The sequence below is a fragment of the Acinonyx jubatus genome, chromosome C1 (genome assembly GCF_027475565.1).
Source record: "Acinonyx jubatus isolate Ajub_Pintada_27869175 chromosome C1, VMU_Ajub_asm_v1.0, whole genome shotgun sequence".
Classification (NCBI taxonomy): domain Eukaryota; kingdom Metazoa; phylum Chordata; class Mammalia; order Carnivora; family Felidae; genus Acinonyx; species Acinonyx jubatus.
The window spans coordinates 166526090-166548779 of record NC_069381.1 but is presented as its reverse complement, the minus strand read 5'-3'; the positions used below and the strand labels follow the sequence as shown (position 1 = coordinate 166548779).

Genomic DNA, 22690 nt, shown 5'->3' with positions numbered 1-22690 from the left:
GAGATCTTCAAAGTGTACTTGACAAAAACAGACTCCTTTCTTTTTCTCCTTCTCTAAGTAGGTAGGCAAATAAAATTTTACTGATAAAGTAATCCAGGAGGATTTTAACAGAATTCAGGAGACAATTTAATTAAATTGCATGAAATGAGATATGTTGATGACAAACCTATAAAACAAGTATCTTAAGCACAACAAAAATTAAACAGAGACATTGTATCTCAGGATTTGAGAACGCAGTTAACAATCAGTAGACCAAGTCTATCTACATGGAACTAGACCGTTTTTACTTTTCTTGATATTAGAATTGTTACTATACTCAGGAAATATTTGAAGAATTAGTTTCTTTTTTTTTAATTTTTTTTAACGTTTATTTATTTTTGAGACAGAGAGAGACAGAGCATGAACGGGGGAGGGTCAGAGAGAGGGAAACACAGAATCCGAAACAGGCTCTAGGCTCCGAGCTGTCAGCACAGAGCCTGACACGGGGCTCGAACTCACGGATTGCGAGATCATGACCTGAGCTGAAGTCGGTCGCTTAACCAACTGAGCCACCCAGGCGCCCCAAGAATTAGTTTCTTTATATCACAGTTTGACTCTACTTTTCATATACTCGTTTCACTCTCTAGGTTCTTCTCCTTTTAAAACAGAAATTCAACAAAGTTCCTTTTAAACATTAAATAGACTCAAGTGTTTGCATCAGGGCTAGATATATTACCTTAACCCATAATTGAGGTTTCTATTTATTCAGTTCCTGAGTAGATCCATGGCATTGTTATTTACAGAACTCCTAGTCCATAACGTTAGTGGAACAAGGTTTTAGTACCTATAAACATTTTAAGATTAGAAGATGGCTTAAACATTACTGCCTGAAAGCAAATGAAGAACAAGTAATTTGTAAAGCTCAATTAGTAATCCCGAATGGGTAGGAAAAAAATGCCTGTAATACAGATGATGGCTGTGCTACTTACATCTGTAGTAACTTTGGATACAGTCAATGAAGTAAATTAATCAAGAGGATTTATCACTTAAAAGACTATTCTATGTCCTTATGTAAATAAAAAAGATAATTTTTCTTTTTACATTATTTATAACTATCAATATATGTATACCATGCTTAAAAACAAGAGGCCTGGAGGTACAGTAACTGGGCTTCCAATCTCAGGTGCAACCCTATCTGTATCTGTGTGACCTTGAGCAAATTACTTCATCTGTCTATGGCTCAATTAACCTCATCGAAAATGGGGATAATGATGATTCTCATGATGCCTATACCTATTGTCATGAGAATCCAGTGGCATGATGTTTGTAAAATACTTACTGAGAACAATGCCTGGCATTTCAGATATCAACAGATGTTAGAGATTAATTATGTAGATGTCGCTTCAAAATATAGCTATATAAACCAATCAAGATATTACTGAATTTCAGCTTCTTATAATAGGATATTCAGGTGAACGTTTGGAAGGAATTTAATGAAAAAGAAAATCTGACTATTGCCAATCAATGAACATTAAGTAGAAAATGAGTTACATACCAAGTATTAGACTTGTATTAATTAAGTGGTATCTGGACGATTTGGGGCATGAAACAGAGTACCTGAGATCTCTCATTACTTTTCCATTCTTATGCATGGAGAGGATTTTATTAAATTACTTGAAAAGTGATCATCTCAACATGAAACTTTGACCATATAGGAATGCTGCAAATCAAGGCCCAAATCCCAAGTTATCAACTTGTGAAAACCGAACAGCTTGAAGCCCTGAGTATTACAATAGCAAACTTGATTAAATTATTCCCTAGGTGTAGGAGCTAGACAGCCACTGATTGTCCCTCCACATGTCCACTGTTTTAATTCTTCTCAACAAGCTTGCTTTGACCAAATCACATGTTACCTAATTCATACTAATTTTCCACAAGGTCTTCTCTACATCTGGTGTATATTACTTTCATTATCCTAATTAGCTATTAATTATGCTTTTCTCACAATATATAAAATGTACGTGCACTCTTGCAAGAACTGTGTTTGACAGATATTCACACTTATTTAACTTTAACAGCTCCACCTAAAGACAAGAATAGCAAAAATGTCTTGAAGTGACTAATTACGTATTTGGGAGGGAAAAAGTAGATTTGCTTAAAATTTTTCATTTGGATGGTCACGTGCTATCTATATTAAAAATAATGAACATTCCATGCCACATTTTTATGGACATTACATAAAATAGGGCAACCCATAAGCATGCAAATTACCACATGTCTGAAATTATACAAAGTCTGCCTTCTTGTTTAACTTTTATAGAAATTTGTATTTATGGCCACTAAGCAGTAAGTCCATGTCTTCCTATTGCGTGTATGCAGCGGAAAAACCTAAAGGGTGGAGCCAGAAATATTTATAAGGTTTACTGAATGAAAAATGATACTGCACTATAAACATTTCAGTGTATCTATTCGTGGGTCTGCCAAGTACAAGGAAGGCTCTGGGGACACAAAACTGAAAGTCAATACCTATGTCAGCATCTATATAATCCATAAATCCACATACAATGTAGGGTATGAGCATTCCAGTGTAAGTACACACAAGTACAGAAGAAGGAGGGGCACCTAATCTACACTTAAAGGAGGACTGGAGGGCCACCTGGGTGGCTTAGTTGGTTAAGCATCGAACTTCAGCTCAGGTCATGATCTCACAGTTTGTGAGTTCAAGCCCTGCATCGGGCTCTGTGCTGACAGCTCAGAGCCTGGAGCCCGCTTCAGATTCTCTGTGTGTCTCTCTCTCTGCCCCTCCCCACTCACGCTCTGTTTTTCTGTCTTAAAAATAAGTAAAACATTAAAAAAAAAAAAAAAAAAAAAGAGGACTGGAAAGTCTTAGAAGAATTTTAAGCAAGGAATATGATCAGATTTGTGGGGTTTTTTTTAATGTTTATTTATTTACTTTGAGAGAGAGAGAGAGAGAGAGCGAGCAAGCAGGGGAAAAGGAGAGAGAGAGGGAGAGAGAGAATCTCAAACAGGCTCCATGCTGTCAGCACAGAGCCTGATGCAGGGCTCCATCTCATGAACCATGAGATCATGACCTAAGCCTAAATCAAGAATCAGTCACTTCACGAACTGAGCCACCAGGTGCCCCCAGGTTTATGTTTTTGTACAAATGGTACAAATGTGGGAAGTGGATCGGGGAGGGAGAAGGTAAGGCTGGGGCCTAGATTGGAACCTAACCCAGCACCACCATCTGTAATTATAACCACTCTAGCTAGTATAAGCTTGCTTTGGGAAGTGGAGAACTGTCAAACCGCTGGCACTACCAACATCCTGAGAAAAGACAGCAGCCCCCAAACAGGTGCTCTCATCGTAACACCAATAGAACATTCTCAGATTTTCCCTTATAGAATTCTTTAAATAGCACAGAGAAACATCACTCATCAATGTTAAGAACATTCATGGATTTCTACCTTACGTAAGGAGTTGTATTAACTCCAAGGGAATGCAAACATACAAAAAGTAATATTCTGTCTTCAAACACCTTCCAGTCTAACAAAGAATTAACATAGCCTGGAATAATTAATCCCCTTCCTGACTACCATAATGTCAGTATAATTATATAGTCTGTTTGTACTTGGACAACTATATGCCTATATGGATCAGTCCATAGTTTGCTGTGGTTAATATATAATGGCTTTGGTTAATATATAACGGCTCACTGAATTATGTACCAGTACAGTTTAACAATATAAATGAATACATAAAATACAAATAAAATATAATTACAAACCAAATATACCTTAACTTCCTTGAAGTTATTATTGAAAAAGATGGGTTTTAGAAGTTGCCTAAAGACTCACATAACAAAATAAAACTGTTTTAGTTCATAAATCCAAAATCCAGAAAGTTCAGGAACCAAGGGAAAGAACAAACTAATCTACTATACATGTAGGCAGGTTGATTTCATAATTATATAACATTGCTAAGGCCACTGAACTCACTAGGTCTCTCAGATTATAAACAGTGGCAGGCATTCCTGATCAGATGCCTAAGCTACATATTTTTAGCTTTATTGGAAATATTGCAAGCAGGGAGAGAATCTTGTTACTTCATTTGCCATCCCACTTTACCACCCCTTTTCTCTTCTTAAACATCAGTGAATAATTTGATGCAGAGATTCCATCAAGATCAACCAATAAATACCATCTATAAAAGCCTTAAGCAAAGTCTCACTTCACCACGGCTGCTCCAACATTTCTAAAAACTGCTGCCAATTGTTAATTGAGTTTCCCTAAATCAAAGCAGCCTCAAAATTATCCCTTGTTCTAAGATCTTGTTTTCAGAAATCATTAAGATCTAATAAAGTTATATATATGAATATGGCAAAGGCAAAGATCCATCGTCATATATTTACATGGACAAGGAACATTATCATAGAGGGAGAGTGACATCTAATAGAAGAGAATTTCAACAGATAACACACTAAGATGTAAAAAATGAAGCATTTCCACTAGAAGGAAATTATAAAAGGGAACAATTTCACAGGCAAATGTGATCGCACAATAAAGGTAGCAGATTAATCACTTATGTAATCAAAGAACTCCCAACAAACAAAAAGTCCAGGACCAGCTTAACAGATGAATTCTACCCAACGCTTAAAAAAGAGTTAATACCCATTCTTCTTTTAACCAATATGGAGGTTAAAACACAAAAGTTGTGAGATCAATTTCATCCACAAAAATCAGTCAAGGAATACACAAAATAAAAGGATGCAAACTATAACATCATATACATACAATGTGGAGGAGAAAGTAACAATTTTGTGCCTTTAGAATGGGATCAAACTTAAGTGACCATCAACTGGATACAAATTGCTGTATACTTTGGATGTTATATATGATCCTCATGGTAACTGAAAAATCAAAAGCCTGTAATAGATACACAAAAATAAAGAGAAAGAAATCCATGCGTAACACTAAAGAAAGCCATAAAACCACAAGGGAAGAGAACAAAAGAAGAAACAGAGAAAAACTACAAAGCAATCCTAAAACAAGCAATAAAGTGGCAATAAATATATGCCTACCAGTAATTAAAAGTAAATGGACTAAATGCTTCAATCAAAAGACACAGGGTGATTGAGCGGATTCAAAAAATAAGATCATCTATATACTGTCTATCACAGACTCACCTCAGACCTAAAGATACTACGTGCAGACTGAAAATGAAGGGATAAATAAAACATACATACATGGAAGTGGGGAAAAAAAGCTACAGTAGCAATACTTTTATTAGACAAGATACTTAATACTGTAGCAAAAGACAAAGAAGGGCACTACATAAGGGGTACAATCCAACAAGAGGGTGTAACAATTTATCTATGCACTCAACATGGAAGCACATAAATACATAAAGGAATTATTAACATACATAAAGGGAGGAATTGACAGGAATGCAGTAATATTAGGGGACTTTAACACCCCGTTTACATCACTGGACAGATCATCCAAACAGAAAACCAGGAAATAGTGGCTATGAATGTTACATTAGATCAGATAGACCTAACAGATATATACATTCTATCTAAAAACAGCAGAATACACATTCTTTCCAAGTGCACATGGAACATTCTCCAGGAGTGACCATATGTTAGTCCACAAAACAAGTCTCCATAAATTTAAGAAGACTAAAATCATATCATGCATCTTTTCTGACCACAAGGGTATAAAACTAGAAATCAATTACAAGAAAACAACTGGAAAAAACACACATGTGGAGGCTAAGCAGCATGCTATTAAACAATGGGAAAATCAAGAGATCAAATAGTAAATTAAAAAAATATGGAAACAAATGAAAATAAAAACATAACTGTCCAAAATCTTTGGGATGCAACAAAAGAAACAGTTCTAAAAGGGAAGTTTTATAGCAACACAGACCCACCTCAAGAAACAAGAGAAAACTGAAGCAAACAACTCAACCTTACATCTAAAGGAGCAAGAAAAATAAGAACAAAACCCAACACCAGTAGAAGTAAGGAAATAATAAAGATTAGAGCAGAAATAAGTGAAATAGAGACAACATACACACACACACACACACACACACACACAGAGGGAGAGAGAGGGAGAGAGAGAGGGAGGGAGAAGGAGAGGGAGAGGGAGAGGGAGAGGGAGAGGGAGAAAAGATAAAGGAAACCAAGAACTGGTTCTCTGAAAAAATCAACAAAATTGATAAATCTTCAGACCAGACTCATCAAGAAAAAAACAAGAGGTAAGACCAAAGTAAATAAAATCAGAAATGAAAAAGGAGAAAAAACTAACATCACAAAAATACAAAAGATTACAAAAGAATGTTATGAAAAAATTATATGCCAACAAACTGGACAGCCTAGAAGAAATGGCTAAGTTTCTAGAAATGTGTAATCTTTCAGACTGAATCAGAAGGAAATGGAAAATTTGAACAGACCAATCGCTTCCAATAATAATTGAAAGAGTAATCAAAGAACTCCCAACAAACAAAAAGTCCGGGACCAGCTTAACAGGTGAATTCTACCCAATGCTTAAAGAAGAGTTAATGCCAATTCTTCTCAAACTCTTCCCAAAATTAGAAGAGGAAGGAAAACTTCCAAAATCATTCTATGAGGCCAGCACTACCCTGATACCAAGACCAAGGACACTACAAAAAAAGAAACTTATAGGCCAATTTCTCTGATTGACATAAATGTAAAAATCTTCAACAAAATATTAGTAAGCCAAATTCAATAATACATTAAAAAATCATTCAACACAATCAAGTGGGATTTATTCCAGGGATACAGGGGGGTGGGGAGGACTCAACATTCACAAATCAATGTGATACATCAACAAGAGAAAGGATAAAAACCATATGATCATCTCAATTAATGCAGGAAAAGCATCTGACAAAGTACAATATTCATTCATGATAGAAACTCTACAAAGTAGATTTAGAGGAAACCTACCTCAACATTACAAGGCCATATATAAAAAACCCACAGCTAACATCATACCCAATGGTTAAAAACTGAAAAGTTTTCCTCTAAGATCAGGAAGAAGACAAGGATGCCTACTCTCACCACCTTTACTTATTAACACAGTATGGGAAGTCCCACCCCAGGAATCAGCTAAGAAAAAAAATTAAAAGGCATCCACACTGGTAAGGAAAAATTAAAACTTTGCAGATGACATGGTACTATATATGGGAAACTCTGAAGACTACAAAAAACTACTAGAACTAATAAATATTTTCAGTCTGGTAACAAAATACAAAATTAATACAGAGAAATCAGTTGCATTTCTATATATTAATAATGAAGTAGAAGAGCAATTAAGAAAACAGTCCCATTTACAATTGCACAAAAGGAGTAAAATACCTAGGAATACACCATGCAGGTGAACGACCTGGCCTCTGAAAGTGATAAAACATTGATGAGAGAAATTGGAGAGGACACAAATGGAAAGATACTCCATGCTTATGGACCGAAAGAAACTGTACTGTCAAAATGTTCATAAATAAATCTGTTGCACTTTTATACACCAATAATGAAGCAGCAGAAAGAGATATCAAGGAATCAATCCCATTTACAATTGCACCAAAAAGCATAAGATATGTAGGAATAAACCTAACCAAAGAGGTAAAAATCTGTACTCTGAAAACTATAGAACACTTATGAAAGAAACTGAAGACAACACAAAGAAATGGAAAAAAATCCATGATCATGGATTGAAAGAACAAATATTGTTAAAATGTCTATACTACCCCAAAGCAATCTACACATTCAGTGCAATCCCTATCAAAGTAACACCAAGATTCTTCAGAGCTAGAACAAACAATTCTAAAATTTGATGAAACTAGAAAAGACTTCCAAATAGCCAAAGTAGTGTTGAAAAAGAAATACCAAAGCTGGAGGCATCACAATTTCAGATTTCACACTGTATTACAAAGCTTCATCATCAGGACAGTATGGTATTGGCACAAAAACAGATGCAAAAATCAGTGGAACAGAAGAGAGAACACAGAAATGGACCCACAACTATATGGTCAGCTAATTGTCAACAGAGCAGGGCAGAATATCCAATGGGAAAAAGACAGTCTCTTCATCAAATGGTCTTGGGAAAACTGGACAGCAACATGAAGAAGAATGAACCTGGACCACTTTCTTACACCACACACAAAAATAAACTCAAAATGGATGAAAACCCTAAATGTGGGACAGGAAACCATCAAAATGCTAAAAGAACACAGGCAGCAACCCCTATGACCTTGGCTGCAGCAACTTCTTAGGAGACAAGTCTCTGGAAGAAAGGGAAACAAAAGCAAACATGAACTATTGGGACTTCATCAAGATAAAAAGCTTTTGCACAGCAAAGGAGACAATCAACAAAATTAAAAGGCAACTGATGGAATGGGAGAAGATAGTTGCCAATGACATATAGGATAAAGAGTCAGTATCCAAAAATCTATAAATAACTTACCAACTCAACACCCAAAAAACAAATAATCCATTAAAAAAATGGGCAGAAGACATGAATAGACAGTTTTCCAAAGAATACATCCAGATGGCAAATAGACACATGAAAAGATGCTCAACATTACTCATCAGCAGGGAAATACAGACCAAATACCACGATGAGATGCCACTTCACACCTGTCAGAATGGCTAACATTAACAACTCAGGCAACAACAGATGTTGGCAAGGATGCAGAGAAAGGGGAACCCTTTTGTGACATTGGTGGGAATACCAACTGGTGCAGCCACCCTGGAAAACAGTATGGAGGTTCCTCAAAAAGTTAACAATAGAACTACCTACAACCCAGCAATTGCACTATTAGGAATTTATCCAAAGGATACAAAAATGCTCATTTGAAGGGGCACATGCACCCCAATGTTTACAGCAGTGCTATCAACATTAGCCAAACTATAGAAAGAGACCAAATGTCCATCGACTAATGAATGGATAAAAAAGATGTGCACACACACACACCCAATGGAATATTAACTGGCCATCAGGAAGGAAGGAAGGAAGGAAGAAATTGCCATTTGCAGCAACATGAATGGAACTAGAGTGTGTTATGCTAAGCGAAGTGAAATAAGTCAGAGAAAGACAAGTATCAAATAATTTCACTCATGTGGAATTTTAGAAACAAAACAGATGAACATAGGGGAAGGGAAGGAAAAATAAAAGAAGATGAAAACAAGGAATCAAACCATAAAAGACTCTTAAATACAGAGAACAACCTGAGGTTTGCTGGAGGGGAGGTGGGGGGGGGATAGGATAAATGGGTGATGAGCATTAAGGAGGGCACTTGTGATGAGCACTGGGTGTTATATGTATGTGATAAGTCACTAAATTTTACTCCTGAAACCAATAAAAAAAAATGTTCATACTACCCAGAGCAATCTAGATTCAATACAATCCCTATAAAAATGCCAAAAGCATTTTTCACAGAACTAGAATAAACCTAAAATTTGTATGGGACCACAATAGACCCCAAACAGCCAAAGTAATCTTGAGAAAGAACAAACTAGGAGGTATCACAATTCCAGATTTCAGGTTATATTACAAAGCTGTAGCAATCAAAACAGTATGGTACTAGCATAAAAATAGACACATAGATCAATGGAACAGAGTAGAGCACCCAGAAATAAACCCACAAGAATATACAATAGGGAAAAGACAGTCTCTTTGACAAATAGTACTGAGAAAACTGAATAGCTACATGCCAAAAAAATGAAACTGGACTACTTCACATCATGCACAAAAATAAACTCAAAATGAATTAAACATTTAAATGAAAGACTTGAAACCATAAAACTAGAAGAAAATATAAATGTGTTTGAAACTAGCTGTAGCTACATTTTTCTAGACCTGTCTCCTGAGACAAGAGAAATAAAAGCAAAAATAAACTACTGGGACTACACCAAAATAAAAAGCTTTTGCACAGCAAAAGAAACAATCAACAAACAAAAAAAACCTACTGAGAGAAGCTATTTGCAAATGATATACCCAATAAGGGGTTAATATACAGACTACATAAGGAAATTAAGCAACTCAACACCAAACATTTTAAAAATCCAATTAAATAACAGGCAGAGGAACTGGATAGACATTTTTCCCAGGAAGACATACAAATGGCCAACAGACACATGAGCAATCTAGATTCAATACAATCCCTATAAAAGTTCCAAAAGCATTTTTCACAGAACTAGAATAAACCTAAAATTTGTATGGGACCACAATAGACCCCAAACAGCCAAAGTAATCTTGAGAAAGAACAAACTAGGTTCAACATCACTCATCCCCAGGGAAATACAAATCAAAACCACAATGAGATGTCACCTCAAGCCTGTCACAATGGTTAAAATCAAAAACACAAGAAAAACAAGAGTTGGTGAGGATGTAGAGAAAAAAGGAACCCTTGGGACTTCCGGTGGGAATGCAAACTAATGCAGCCTATTAGAAAACTGTATTGAGGTTCCTCAAAAAATTAAAAATAGAATTACCATATGATCCAGGTATCCCATTACTGGATATCTACCAAAAGACAATTAAAACACTAATTCAAAAAAAATATGCACCCATATGATTAGTGTAACCTTATTTACAATAGCCAAGACATAGAAGCAAGCCAAGTGTCCACTGATAGACGAATGCATAAAGATGTAGCATGTGTACACACACACACACACACACACTGGAATATTAGCCATAAAAATGAATGCATTCTTGCCATTTGCAACAACATGGATGGACCTAGAGGGTAGGATGTTCAATAAAGTAAGTCAGAGGAAGACCAATACCATATGATTTCACTAATTTGTGGAATTTAAGAAACAAAACAAAGAAAAAAAGAGGTAAAAACAGACTCTGAAGTATAGAGAACAGCGGGAGAGAGGTTGGGGACATGGGTGAACCAGATAAATGGGATTAAGTGTACCCTTATCCTGATGGGCACTGAGTAACATATGGAACCGTTGAATCACTACATTGTACAGCTGCAACTAGTGAAACACTGCATGTTAACTACCCTGGAGTTAAAATTTTAAAAACAGGACACTTGTGATCATCACTAATGCACAGAATGATTGAATCATTATATAAAACATTTAAAACTAACACTGTGTGTAAATTATACTTAAAAAAATAAAATAAAATGCACCCTTCATTTTTTCTCCAGCACTCCACAGTTTCCTGTACTCTGCCCTTTTTAAATTTTTAAATGTTTATTTATTTTTGAGAGAGAAAAAGAGAGAAAGAAAGAGAGAGACAGAGAGACAGACAGGTGGAGGGAGGGAAGGACGGAGGGGCAGAGAGAGAGGGAGACAGAATTCGAAGCAGGATCCAGGCTCCGAGATGTCAGGACAGAGCCTGATGTGGTACTTAAACCTACAAGCTGTGAGACTGTGACCTGAGCCGAAGTCGGACGCTTAACTGACCAAGCCCCCCAGGCGCCCCTGCCCTTTTCTTTTTTGATCATGTTTATCTTATAAAATAGTCTAAAATTTACATTTTTATCATGTTGTTTACCTCACTCCACTAGACTATAAACACGGTGAGGGCAGTAATCTCTTTATATTTCATTCACTGATATATACAAGTGTCTCAAACAGAATGTTGGTACTCAAATACCTACTCAATTAAGTGGAGCTTATCTGGTATGACCAATGCCAAGAACCATAGGAGGAAAGTGTGCCCAACTGGCAGACAGAGAGTCCTGTGAGAAGTGGAGGCTGTGGGCCAGGCCACATAATTAACAAGTGTACCTCACTTCATTGTAAGTGACGTTGAAGTAGAATATGACCATTAATATTCCTGATACTGGACAAGTTTTATGGAACAAAGGGACAGACAATCCAAGCGTCCTGACCACTGCTCTTCTTTTTTTACTATCATTAAGAAGGCAGAATAATATCAGTTTCTGGGGTGCCTGGGTCACTCAATCAGTTAATTGTCTGACTCTTGATTTCAGGTCAAGTCATGATTCTAGAGTCATGAAATCGAGCTCCACAACAGGCTCTCTGTTGACAGTGTGGAGCCTGCTTGGAATTCTCTCTCTCCCTCTCTTTGTGCCCCTCTCCAACTCTCTCTCTCTCTCTCTCTCTCTCTCTCACCCTCTCAAAATAAATATACATCTTCTAAAAATTAAAAAAAAAAAAGAGTATCAGGTTCTTTTGGACTCTAGAAGCACAGTAGTATTAGCATGGTGAAATACCTCCAGTTACCAGGCTGGTGGGAATGGACAATGCACTCATTATCTTCCCATACCTTCCTGAATAACAACTAGACCTGTTTTAATTTTAATAATGGTTTCAATAACTTTTTAAAAAGTCCCTACTGTGTACCAATCCCAGAGGTAAATGCTTTTGTTTGACATTGACAATATGGCCGAAAGTCAATCGCTGTTAACCTGCTACCATCAACACCAGGGTAACATTACAAGTGTGTGTCAAGAAACCTCTGCTAAATTGTCATTTCTACTACAAATGTATCCCAACGAAAATACACAATTTTTGATGAACTCTTACTTGTTGGAACAATGCCAAGAAACACAGGCGTAACTAAGTAAGTCAGATCAATTTCCTGTCATACAAATTCAACACAATGTTTCTCTGCAAATGTCTAATGTCAGCCCTTTTACTGCCTTGAAAATGGTCTCAATGATAGGTGAGTCAATTTTGGAGACTAAGTACAATCTCAACTATATAGTATTAAAAAATCCCTCTTTCATGCCTAACATATAAATGATGGTTACATTAGTATCATTCTATGTTTTTGGTTCTCAACCATCTCATAGCTTTATTCTAGTACAATAAAAAGTGTTAAGGGAAATGAGGAAATAGCATAGGGATTATTGCTCTTAGCATTCAATAGTGTTAGAACCTTGATGCTTGTTTGCATTTGCTTGGAATAAGTATCCAAGGGAAAATTAAGTTCTAAGCGGAGGCTACTATTTGCAATCCCAGAAGGGGCTCCTGGGAATAGTTTGGCTTCTTTGTGGCCGTAGATTTTCTGATGAAGTACACCATTCCCTAATGAAAACGACTTGGCACTGCTCCATAGGATAAAATTTGACCAATGCAAGGAACGTGATGATCAGTTTGGGAATGAGTATTTTAATAAAAGAAACATGAAACTGGCTGTGCTTTGGCAGGACATACCCCCAAACATCTTGAGAGTGATTGTCCTGGCCCACAGATGATCCCTACCATGCTGCAACTGTGTGAGTTCCCACTGACATCACTAACAATGCTGGCATGGGGACAAAGACCTGATCCAAACACAGTCACGATGGCTTCTGCTTCATTAGAGTCACACGAAAAACAAACCAACTTCCCTGCCCCCACCCTACCCTTCCCTACCACACCCCTGTCAAGAAAAACCTACCTGGAAACAGATCTCAGGCTCAGCAGAGCTACTCAATAGGTACATTTCTAGGGAAGCATATAAAACAGGGATAGGAAAATAGCAATTGTAGAAAGGAAAAGGCAAATCTTTAGAAAGAATGACACAGTAAAAATGTGATAAACGTGAAATAAAGAAGATGCAAAATGCGGACTCTGCATTAGCCACATCACAGGATTGCCGAACATCTTAACCCTGTAACAATAGGCCAGCTAGTTCAGGAGGGAATCACATCTGCTTTTAAACCACATTTTATAAAAAGATACCAATGCAGTAAGATTTTCACTGTAGTGGTAATACTGGAGTTTACACATTCATTAATAAAAAACTAGTCTACATTACCCGCATAAATGCTTGATGTGTTCTGCAGTTAGCTACTTTGCTTGACACTTTCATGCTGCTTGTAATCACATCAGATGTTCCATTAGAAGAAAAGTAAAATCTTGATGGAGATTCTATCTTCCGGTTCACATCCAGACTCATGTTATAGAACAAAACTGCAAAAATGTAGAGAGAATTGCAGTTCATGCAAATAAGTACCTAAAAGCATTTATTATTTTTGAAATGAAAATAGTCAAAATGATATCCAGTATTTTCTTATTTCAGTGGCTTTTCAAAACTAACCTGAAATCTGGAAGACGACACATATTGAAAACACAAGTTGAAAAAATTGTTATAAAATATCAATCAGCTTTTCTCTAGGTTTCTAGTTTTAACTGTTACCATCTTCAGGTATTTACTTAATCTTCCTAAAAATGTTTCAAAACTACAATACTAAAATTGTAACTACTCATAAAAGTTCTAAGTTTCATATTTCTTTGGAATCCTTCTGTTCTTAGAATGTCCAACTAAAGAGCCACAGACAGAATACTGCACGCACGTATCACGTACCACTAATTTTATACACGGTGGGGTTCATTGTTGTTTCTGACTTGAGAGGTGATTGATTTTTATTATTTTTCAAAACGAAAAGTGAACAAATTGTTCAAAAGTCCAACCTATATAAACAGTTCACCCAAAGGCGTCTCCTTTTCCAGCCCTAGACCCTGATTAGTCTCCTCCATGTTTTTATTGGTTTCCAGTTTGACCTTCCAGTGCTGGTTTGTGCCAAATATAGACATCTTCTGAATGAATATTCTGGCAGTCTAGTAATATTTACTTCAAATATCACATAGTAGACAATCACCTGCTGAAGAATGTCCTCAATAAGCAAAAACATAAGGAAATCTAATAAGTATCCAAAAAAATTCCAAGACAGATATTACAAAGAAAGAGCGATGTTTTTAATCTAAAAGAATTCTTTGCGAAACAAGCTACATTAACAGTCTGCTGAGATATCGCTCATTATATAGGAGCAATAAATTCATAAGTGATATTTTAAAGAATTTATATAATTCCTGAAGTTTTCATTTACATCTTGGGAGTAACTTATTCTTTCGGAGCGATTTTATCTACTTTTTTCAAGGAAACATAAGGATAAAACCTGTATTACTCCTACAAGTTTCAAATAAATCTTTTAACCTGACTTTTATTTATAAAATAAACAATGAAGTCCCAATCAATTGGCTTCAAAATTACAGCAGCGGAGATTCAGTGTCTCAGAGATGAAAGAGTAATTGAAACAGCCATCCACAATTCATCACCAGGAGTTCAGGCAAAAAGTAAAGGAAAAAAGGGTGAATAAAAATCCATTCACAGTAAGTGGCAAAACATCGGCTTTTATGAAAAATGCTTACCATGTGAATTATTTCTCCCAAGGACTCATTCTATGCAACTCTAAAGCTTGCTTTTGTAACAGCGCTGTGATTATTTACAAGTGTCATACATTTGTTTTCAACCATTTTTAAAAATATCTGGTCACAGTGGAATCGGTAGTACAACAAACACGGATTTTACACAAAGGGAGATAGTCGTATCAATTCAACGTCTGTCTTTCAGCTAATCCATCAGTTTGTCTGTGTTACTGGGGTCATGCCCTGAAAATGCCACTTCTTGTAACCAGGTTAAAGTTTTGCCCACTTTCCTACTACTGTATGCCTAGCCAGGACTTTTGCAGTGCACAATGAAAAGTGAGTCTGTTCTAAAGTAGATACACTACGCTCATTCTATACCTCTCATTGTAGGCTGATTCAGAAGGAGATTTCTGTTACATAGCCATAGTTTGATTCAGTGTATTTGCTGCCCTTTGTGATGTTTAGATGATGAGAGTCTGCGGGGTCATGAATACAATCAACTCTGGATAGGTCCTGGGTGGCTCATGAAGTTTATCTAATTTTAATGTCCAAATAATAAACCCAAGTATGCCACTCTCCTACCATTGGCTAGTTTCACTAGTAGTTATTCTAATACTAGCTTAAGTATAACATAATTAGGAACATAACCTGCTAGAAAAAATTTGATGTGTATAAAGTCACATATATGTGATTTGAGATTAACCACAATTTTGCATGAGCCCTATCAATACTCTCTTCTCCAGAGCGGGCAACTGAGAGCTACCTATATAAAGGGAATGGACATGGGTCTCAGAAGCTGACAGTCATAGGAAATCCTCAAGAGATGTGTGTTATTTATGGAAATTGAAATCAACGTCTAGGTTTGAGATAAGCTTCTTCACTCACTCAAAAGACAAAATATAAAGAGAACAATCTCCCTCTCAGGACTTCCAATTTAAGCCAGCTCCAGCTGTGAAAGGAGCCCAGTTAAACAAAGAAGAAGCTGTGGTAATGTTCTTTCTATTCTAAAGATATTTCATATATTAAGCTCAGTTTAGCTCACCCCAATACAGCAAGGTGATACTCCTGATTTACTTCTTGTCATAATTTTCAGAAAACTATATACAGCCTCTTACTGTTGCCCACTCATTGGTTAGAGTAACTTGAGAATCCAAAAGATGAGGCAGAAAGGAGTATTCACCTCTAAGGTGAAACAATGTCAGGGCTCAGAAGACGACCATGAGATTAATGAGTGAAGTACACACTCAGGGTAAATTCTGTAAGGCCATCCTTACCAATATAACCTGGAACCTCTTTGCCCTTGTATGAGAAACAGAGTGTTAGATCCATGCACACAGAAGGCAATCCATTTTCAACACAGTCAAAATTTGTTCTATTTACTGACTCAGGATGTTTTAAAGAAGCTTCAACAATCACTACGGGTCTTGTCCTAAGAAGGAAATAAAATTAGCAATATTACTTTTCCTTTAGAAAAAATTGGATTTGTTTTTTCAGTTTCCATTGACCAAGTAACTTCATGAAACTGCCTTATTAGTAGAAAGTGCATATATACTCAATTACATTTCTGTGAATGAATCAAGAGAAATTTTCATTTGCGTTTCTAAAAATACTGGCTTTGCCTGAGGATTTAATTATAATAGCCACGTAAGATGGAAATACAATCCTAAAGTTCAATAAAATTTCATAATACCAAGAAAAAAGCATTATGAGGTCACCACAACTGCCAATTTTAAAAACTGCCTCCCATCATTTACAATTAAGCCCAATTGTCATTAAGCAGTGAAATGCATCAACCTTACCTCAGCAGCACAGCAGAATCAGACCGAAAAGCACCAACTGCCACATCTGGAGGATGAAAAACAACAGATTAATGAACATCATTAGTCAAAGAGAATTGCTTTCCAGCCACAAATACCTATGTATCACCTTATGACTGTATCAAAACACTATTTACAGAAAATTAATTACAAAAGATATACTTACATCTTAGGATTCATTCCACATTTATCTGAGTCTATTCATCTGTAATAACATTCATCCCTTTATAATGTAAACAAACTTTATGATAAAAACTTATAAAGTTTACTAAAAAATTCAATGTGTAGACTACACATAGTCACCCAGGAATCTCCTCTCAAGGTACAAAAAAGTGTCTTTTTTTCCAGCACCTCGTGTTTGATTTTCATGGGTGCCTTTCATTTTTTCAAGAACAAGGAATAAAATGTCAAGTAACTAACACGGTACAACTGACTAATTATTTGATCATTTCTGACCCATCCTTGCATTCAAAAAAGCTTTAAAAAGGAAAGAAACAAATTACCAGTAAATTAGGACTTTTCCATACCAGTTCTATGTACTTTGTAATAAGGCAACACCCCAATAGAGCTCATTTCAATTTATGAAATAGTCAATTTAATACTCACCTACATATCCATTATTATCTGCATCAATTTGTCCAGATATAGACTGTCCAAACATACTTAATGATTGGCTGATTTGAAGTCCTTCAATTCTCTGAAAAATCGGTAAGTAGGAAGCAGTTTTTTAACACTCAAATATCTCAAAGAATATCTCAAAGCAGCAACGATCTAGTTAAATCATGAGCCTTACAACACCTAGGCACATTTAGTAACAAAATGCATTTAAGTCAAATACTTGCATCTAAAAGAAATGAAAGTTGCCAGCTTGAGTTGGGCAGATAACATCTATTTTTTGCCAAGAAAAAAATCACTTTCTGACTAGAAAAAGTCACAAAGAGAAAATTATACAGAAGGGATCTTAAACAGTCCTGACTCTCTCTCTCTCCCCAGTCTTCTTTCAGGCTTTGTATTTATTTCCCTACTACTCAGGCTTATGATGAAAGCCACCCCATTTGGCCAGACTGCTTCCTAGCGTGTGACAACTGACATCAGACACGTGTTTCCTATTCCATATGTCTAATTTCACATCCAGATAGATTTATTCGTGTCTGGCCACTATTCATACTAAGAAAGTCAATAGTTTTTACTAGACAAGTACAGAGGTTTCATGTTCAATATGGAGAACCATTTACCTATTTTGCTCAATCAAGAATAACAGTATTAGCTAATATTTCCACAAAAAGATCTTTGGAAAAACTTTTCTTCTCTGCATATGTATGGAGTGTTTCCTATACACTGAAATACCCCGATTTATCGAAAGACAAAAGTCAAGTCAGAGTTAGACCAGGGAACTTTATTAAAAGCTCCCATCTTGCGGCTGCTTCCTGAAAGAATCAGAGTATCATGTGTTTGCTCTCCCTGTGCGACCTCCCTGAAACATGGGGCTTTAGGCACACTGCAAGACACAGTTAATCAAATCCACATGGGCTTATCTGAAAGAGTACGGATACTATCGCAGAACATAAATTTGATGGAATGCAGAGGAAATATTTTTTTTTTCAGTTTATTTATTTTGAGAGCAAGAGAGAGAGCATGCATGCATGTGTGTGAGGGAGGCAGGGGCAGAGAGAGAGGTAGGAAGAGAATCCCAAGAAATCACGACCTGAACCGAAATCAAGAGGTGGAGCCACCCAAGAGCCCCCAGAGGAAATCCTCACTAGATTAAATACAAACTAGAATGGATGTGAACCAGAACTCCTAGTTATGGAGAAAACATGTGATTCCAAAGAGTTATTAATGACCTTCAAAATGAGACCAACTACTGCTATTATAAGAAAAAGGGTGAAATAGAATACATTAAGTACTTGAAAGAGGAAATTAAGAAAAATAAAGCTATGTTAACCCTGGAAGTTTCAGGAACCGTTTATCATCAATGCTTCTCTTGAAAGCAGAATAGTACCCTACCTGTGAGAACGTTGGTGAGACCCCATCTGCTCGGCCGTTGTAAATATAAATAGCACCTCTCAAGCCATCTTCCTGTGGAGCTCCAATTGCAACATCTGTTCAAGGATTTAAATGGCAGAAAAAATGAATTCTTAATAGAAAGAATGCAACTCTGAAGACTTTCATGCTACTTAATTCATATCACATATGAAAGTTCCTTATCAAGAAATGAATACTCACTACACAGAAAACAAACATCACAAGATGCATCCGTCATCATAACAATGTGCAGAATGGTATAAAACAGTCTGTGCATGGAAGAAGAAGAGCAAATGGCTCTGAAAGACACTCTAGTAATGGTTAAGGGCCCAGCCTCTAGAGCCAAACCACCAAAGCATGACCCCCAGCAGGGCCCTCTTCTTAACCTGTGTCTCAGTTCCTTCACAGATAGCCTGGGATCATGAGAGAACTCACCCTCAGCATAGGACATAACTCATGTACAGTGCTTAGAGCAGACCTGAGCACATAATAAATTATCATCTGTGAATATTATAACCATAAGAGTCCTTGTTTTGAGCTCTGGGTTTTACTTTATTTGCAAATGACCTCTAAATTCCTGTTCTAATGAAAGTAATTAAGGTATTTGTTAAGAACATCTGTATCCACCCACCCATGTATAAACATGCAAACTGGATTTTGGAAACTGAATTTGTTCTGTAAAGTAATGACTACATCATCTTTACAACTTTATGGAGATTCGTATCAGGTTATGATGCCAAGAGAAAAAAATAAAAGAGTTCATCAACTGACATAAGCAAAAGAAAACAAACTAGGAAGGACCTGATTGCATAAGGGCCATAAATATACAACACACAGGAGAAAAATAATTTTCTACAGCTGCAAGAGCATTTCATTAGTTTTAATTTGGGTTTAGTCATAGGTTCATTTACATACAATGTTTTCTTATTACTTTCATAGAAACCCAAAATACAGCAAGTTTGCTTTCATGATAGTCAATACTTCTTAGTTTATCAGATCTGAAAACTTTTTAACGGCTACGGTGGTAATTGCTGACTGCTATTTCAATGAGAATAAATACCTCTTTGATATGATTCTATGCCAAATGTTGTACAATTTCTAATGACATCTAAAAGTAAATAATAGACATACTTTATATATTGTTTAAACATAATAAGGTTGCGCTCTTTTGACTTGTGCCAGTTATTTTAAATCCTCATGTGCAATTATACCCATTTGTTGATTTATTCAGTGGAAAACTATTGAGCACCTACTGTATTCTGGGCATTTGACAGAAACCAGCCATACAGGAGAGGGCCATGAAAAGGGACTGTGGTCTAGCAGGGAAGAAGAGAACATAAAACCAGAATAAACGCACCACATATGAGAAGGTGGTAGAAATGAGGAAAGGCTTCACATAGAAGAGGATACCCAAGCCGAGATTAAAGTAGTGACAGGTCATAGCCAGGTGAGAAAAAAAAAAGGGTAAAGGCAGTTTAGACAGAGACAATAGCCTGCATCATGACAGGGGACTAAGGGGCAGCATGGGACACAGGAACAATGGCAATGAGTTTGAAATAGCTGGAGCCATACCTGTGCAAACTAAATACTCACAGGTACATAAGGGGAAGGAGTGGGAAGGAAGAGAGAGAAGGAGAGAGGAAGAGGGAGGTAAGGGAAGGAGTGGGGGGAAAGCATCCCGTGGCCACTGAAGGCAAGACCTGTCACAGATCTCAGTAGTCAGGGCTGGTTTATACTTCAACTACTATGGCTACATCATTAGTAAACTAGAGTCCTGGATCTTCATTCTCGATGATACGTAAAGCTAACAAGCCTGGGGCTATGAAGCTGTTGACACACAGAAATTCTCGCAATAAGTCACTAGCACTAGTGATGAAAGGCACAAGTCTTGACACGATACAGATGTGCCTTTTGAAATGAAATATAAAAAAGCCCAAATCAATGTCATTTCAAGCAGAAGACTTGTGGACTATATTCAGTTTTTTCCTTTCTTATATATAGATCCAAATTCTTATTTCCTATGATTACATTTGGATCTGTTACAGAACATACTAAATGTTAGCAAACATTACAGGAATAAGGAAAATACGTATTATTAATGTTTTTTTCATGCCTATCCAAGTCAGTTTGGGACACAACATATAGAGCAAAACACTGACAATTTTTAGAACATTTTATTTCATTGTTAGTGCAAACTGTAACAATTATTGGCATAATCAAAATAATTTTAACATCAGCTAACAATGGAAATAAACACAATTTTATTATAATGCAGGCACTGTAGTAGGGGCTTTTCTCATGTAACTCTTAAACTTTATCAAATAAGTACTTTTTGATTCCAACTTGGATGAGGAAACTGAGGCACAGAGTGTAACTTGCTAAAGGGCACAGAGCTAGGATATGAAGAAGCTGGGATATAAGTGCTGTGGTCTGGCTCCCAGAGCCTGTGTTCACCCATCAACCATGCTCTACGGAATCATGAACACTACAGACTATCTCCAGTGTTTTCCTCTCCTGCAAACTCCTGAAGTCAAAAGAACTGCTCAATTAATGACGTGATAATATATCAACATTTCAGGGGCACATAAATACACAGCTTATACTTCATTATGGCTCTGCTTAAAGAATATTCAAACATACAGTCTAGAAGTCAATGCTCAAGGTGAAATCCAAAATGCTGTCAGTTGTGTCCATCATGTAGGTTTATTCATGTACCTATTCCCTAACTTCCTCACACTCTTGATGAGATTTTTATGCTGGACTCTTGCCAAATTGGTTATCTCCTTAGAAAATGGCCTTCATTGCTTTTCTAAGTACACAGGAAATTCAGCCTGATTTTTCCTATTGAATTAAAAAAAGGAAAAGGACAGGATATAATGAATGCAAAAATAACTTGTCTCCTCTACAAAGCACCACGAAAGTGTGAATAGTAAGGACTTTAAGTCTGTTTGCATCTATGGACGTGGAAGGAAAAAGAACAGGTGAGATTTTCATCCCCTTTCTACACAATCCCACACACTGCCATGAACAAAAAGTAACTTCACCCATCTACTCCAGAATAATTAAATAAGATAGAAGATGCGGTAAAAGAAAAGGGAAATAAATACAAGACAAGGTTCCTTGCTTTCTCACCGAGGCAGATATGGTAGAGAAGAATTAAAAACCTCAGTGAAGAAGTACAACACGCTGAGCCCACTTGCAAATCAGCACAGTCTTGTTAAGATCGAAAACGTGCAAAATGCTTACTCATTGGCAAAAATAAAGGGCTACCTTGGCCATAAAAAAGAAATAAATCCTGCCGTTTGTGGTAACATGTATGAACTCAGGGCATTTTACTCAGTGAAATAAGTCAGAGAAACACTAACACGGTAGGATCTCACTTTTACATGTGGAATCTAAAAAAAATCAGACTCACAGAAACAGATCAGATTGGTGGTTGCCAGAGTTGAGGGGTAGGGGGAATTGGGTGAAAAGGTCAAGGTACAAACTTCTAGTTCTAAGATACAGTTCTGGAGATGCAAGGTACAGTGTAATGACTAGAGTGAACGATATTGTATCATCTATTTCAAAGTTGCTAAGAGAGTAGATCTTAAGCTATCACAAGGAAAAAAAATTAACTGTGAGGGAATAGATGTTAACTAGACGCAAGGTGGTAATCATTCTGTACTACATCCATATATTAAGTCATTCTGTTGTATACCTTCAACTTACACGATGTATT

General features: G+C 36.5%; 1 protein-coding gene across 1 annotated transcript in view; it reads right to left on the bottom strand.

The window, feature by feature from the left end:
* Window positions 1-22690, bottom strand: part of ITGA4 (integrin subunit alpha 4) — an 89612-nt gene that overhangs the window by 34640 nt on the left and 32282 nt on the right. Inside the window, exons 11-15 of the mRNA XM_027055363.2 lie at window positions 18952-19046; window positions 17551-17641; window positions 16927-16972; window positions 16402-16556; window positions 13737-13891 (exon numbers count right to left, since the gene is read on the bottom strand). Coding sequence (XP_026911164.1) covers window positions 13737-13891; window positions 16402-16556; window positions 16927-16972; window positions 17551-17641; window positions 18952-19046 — 542 coding nt within the window. The remainder of the gene's footprint in view (window positions 1-13736; window positions 13892-16401; window positions 16557-16926; window positions 16973-17550; window positions 17642-18951; window positions 19047-22690) is intronic.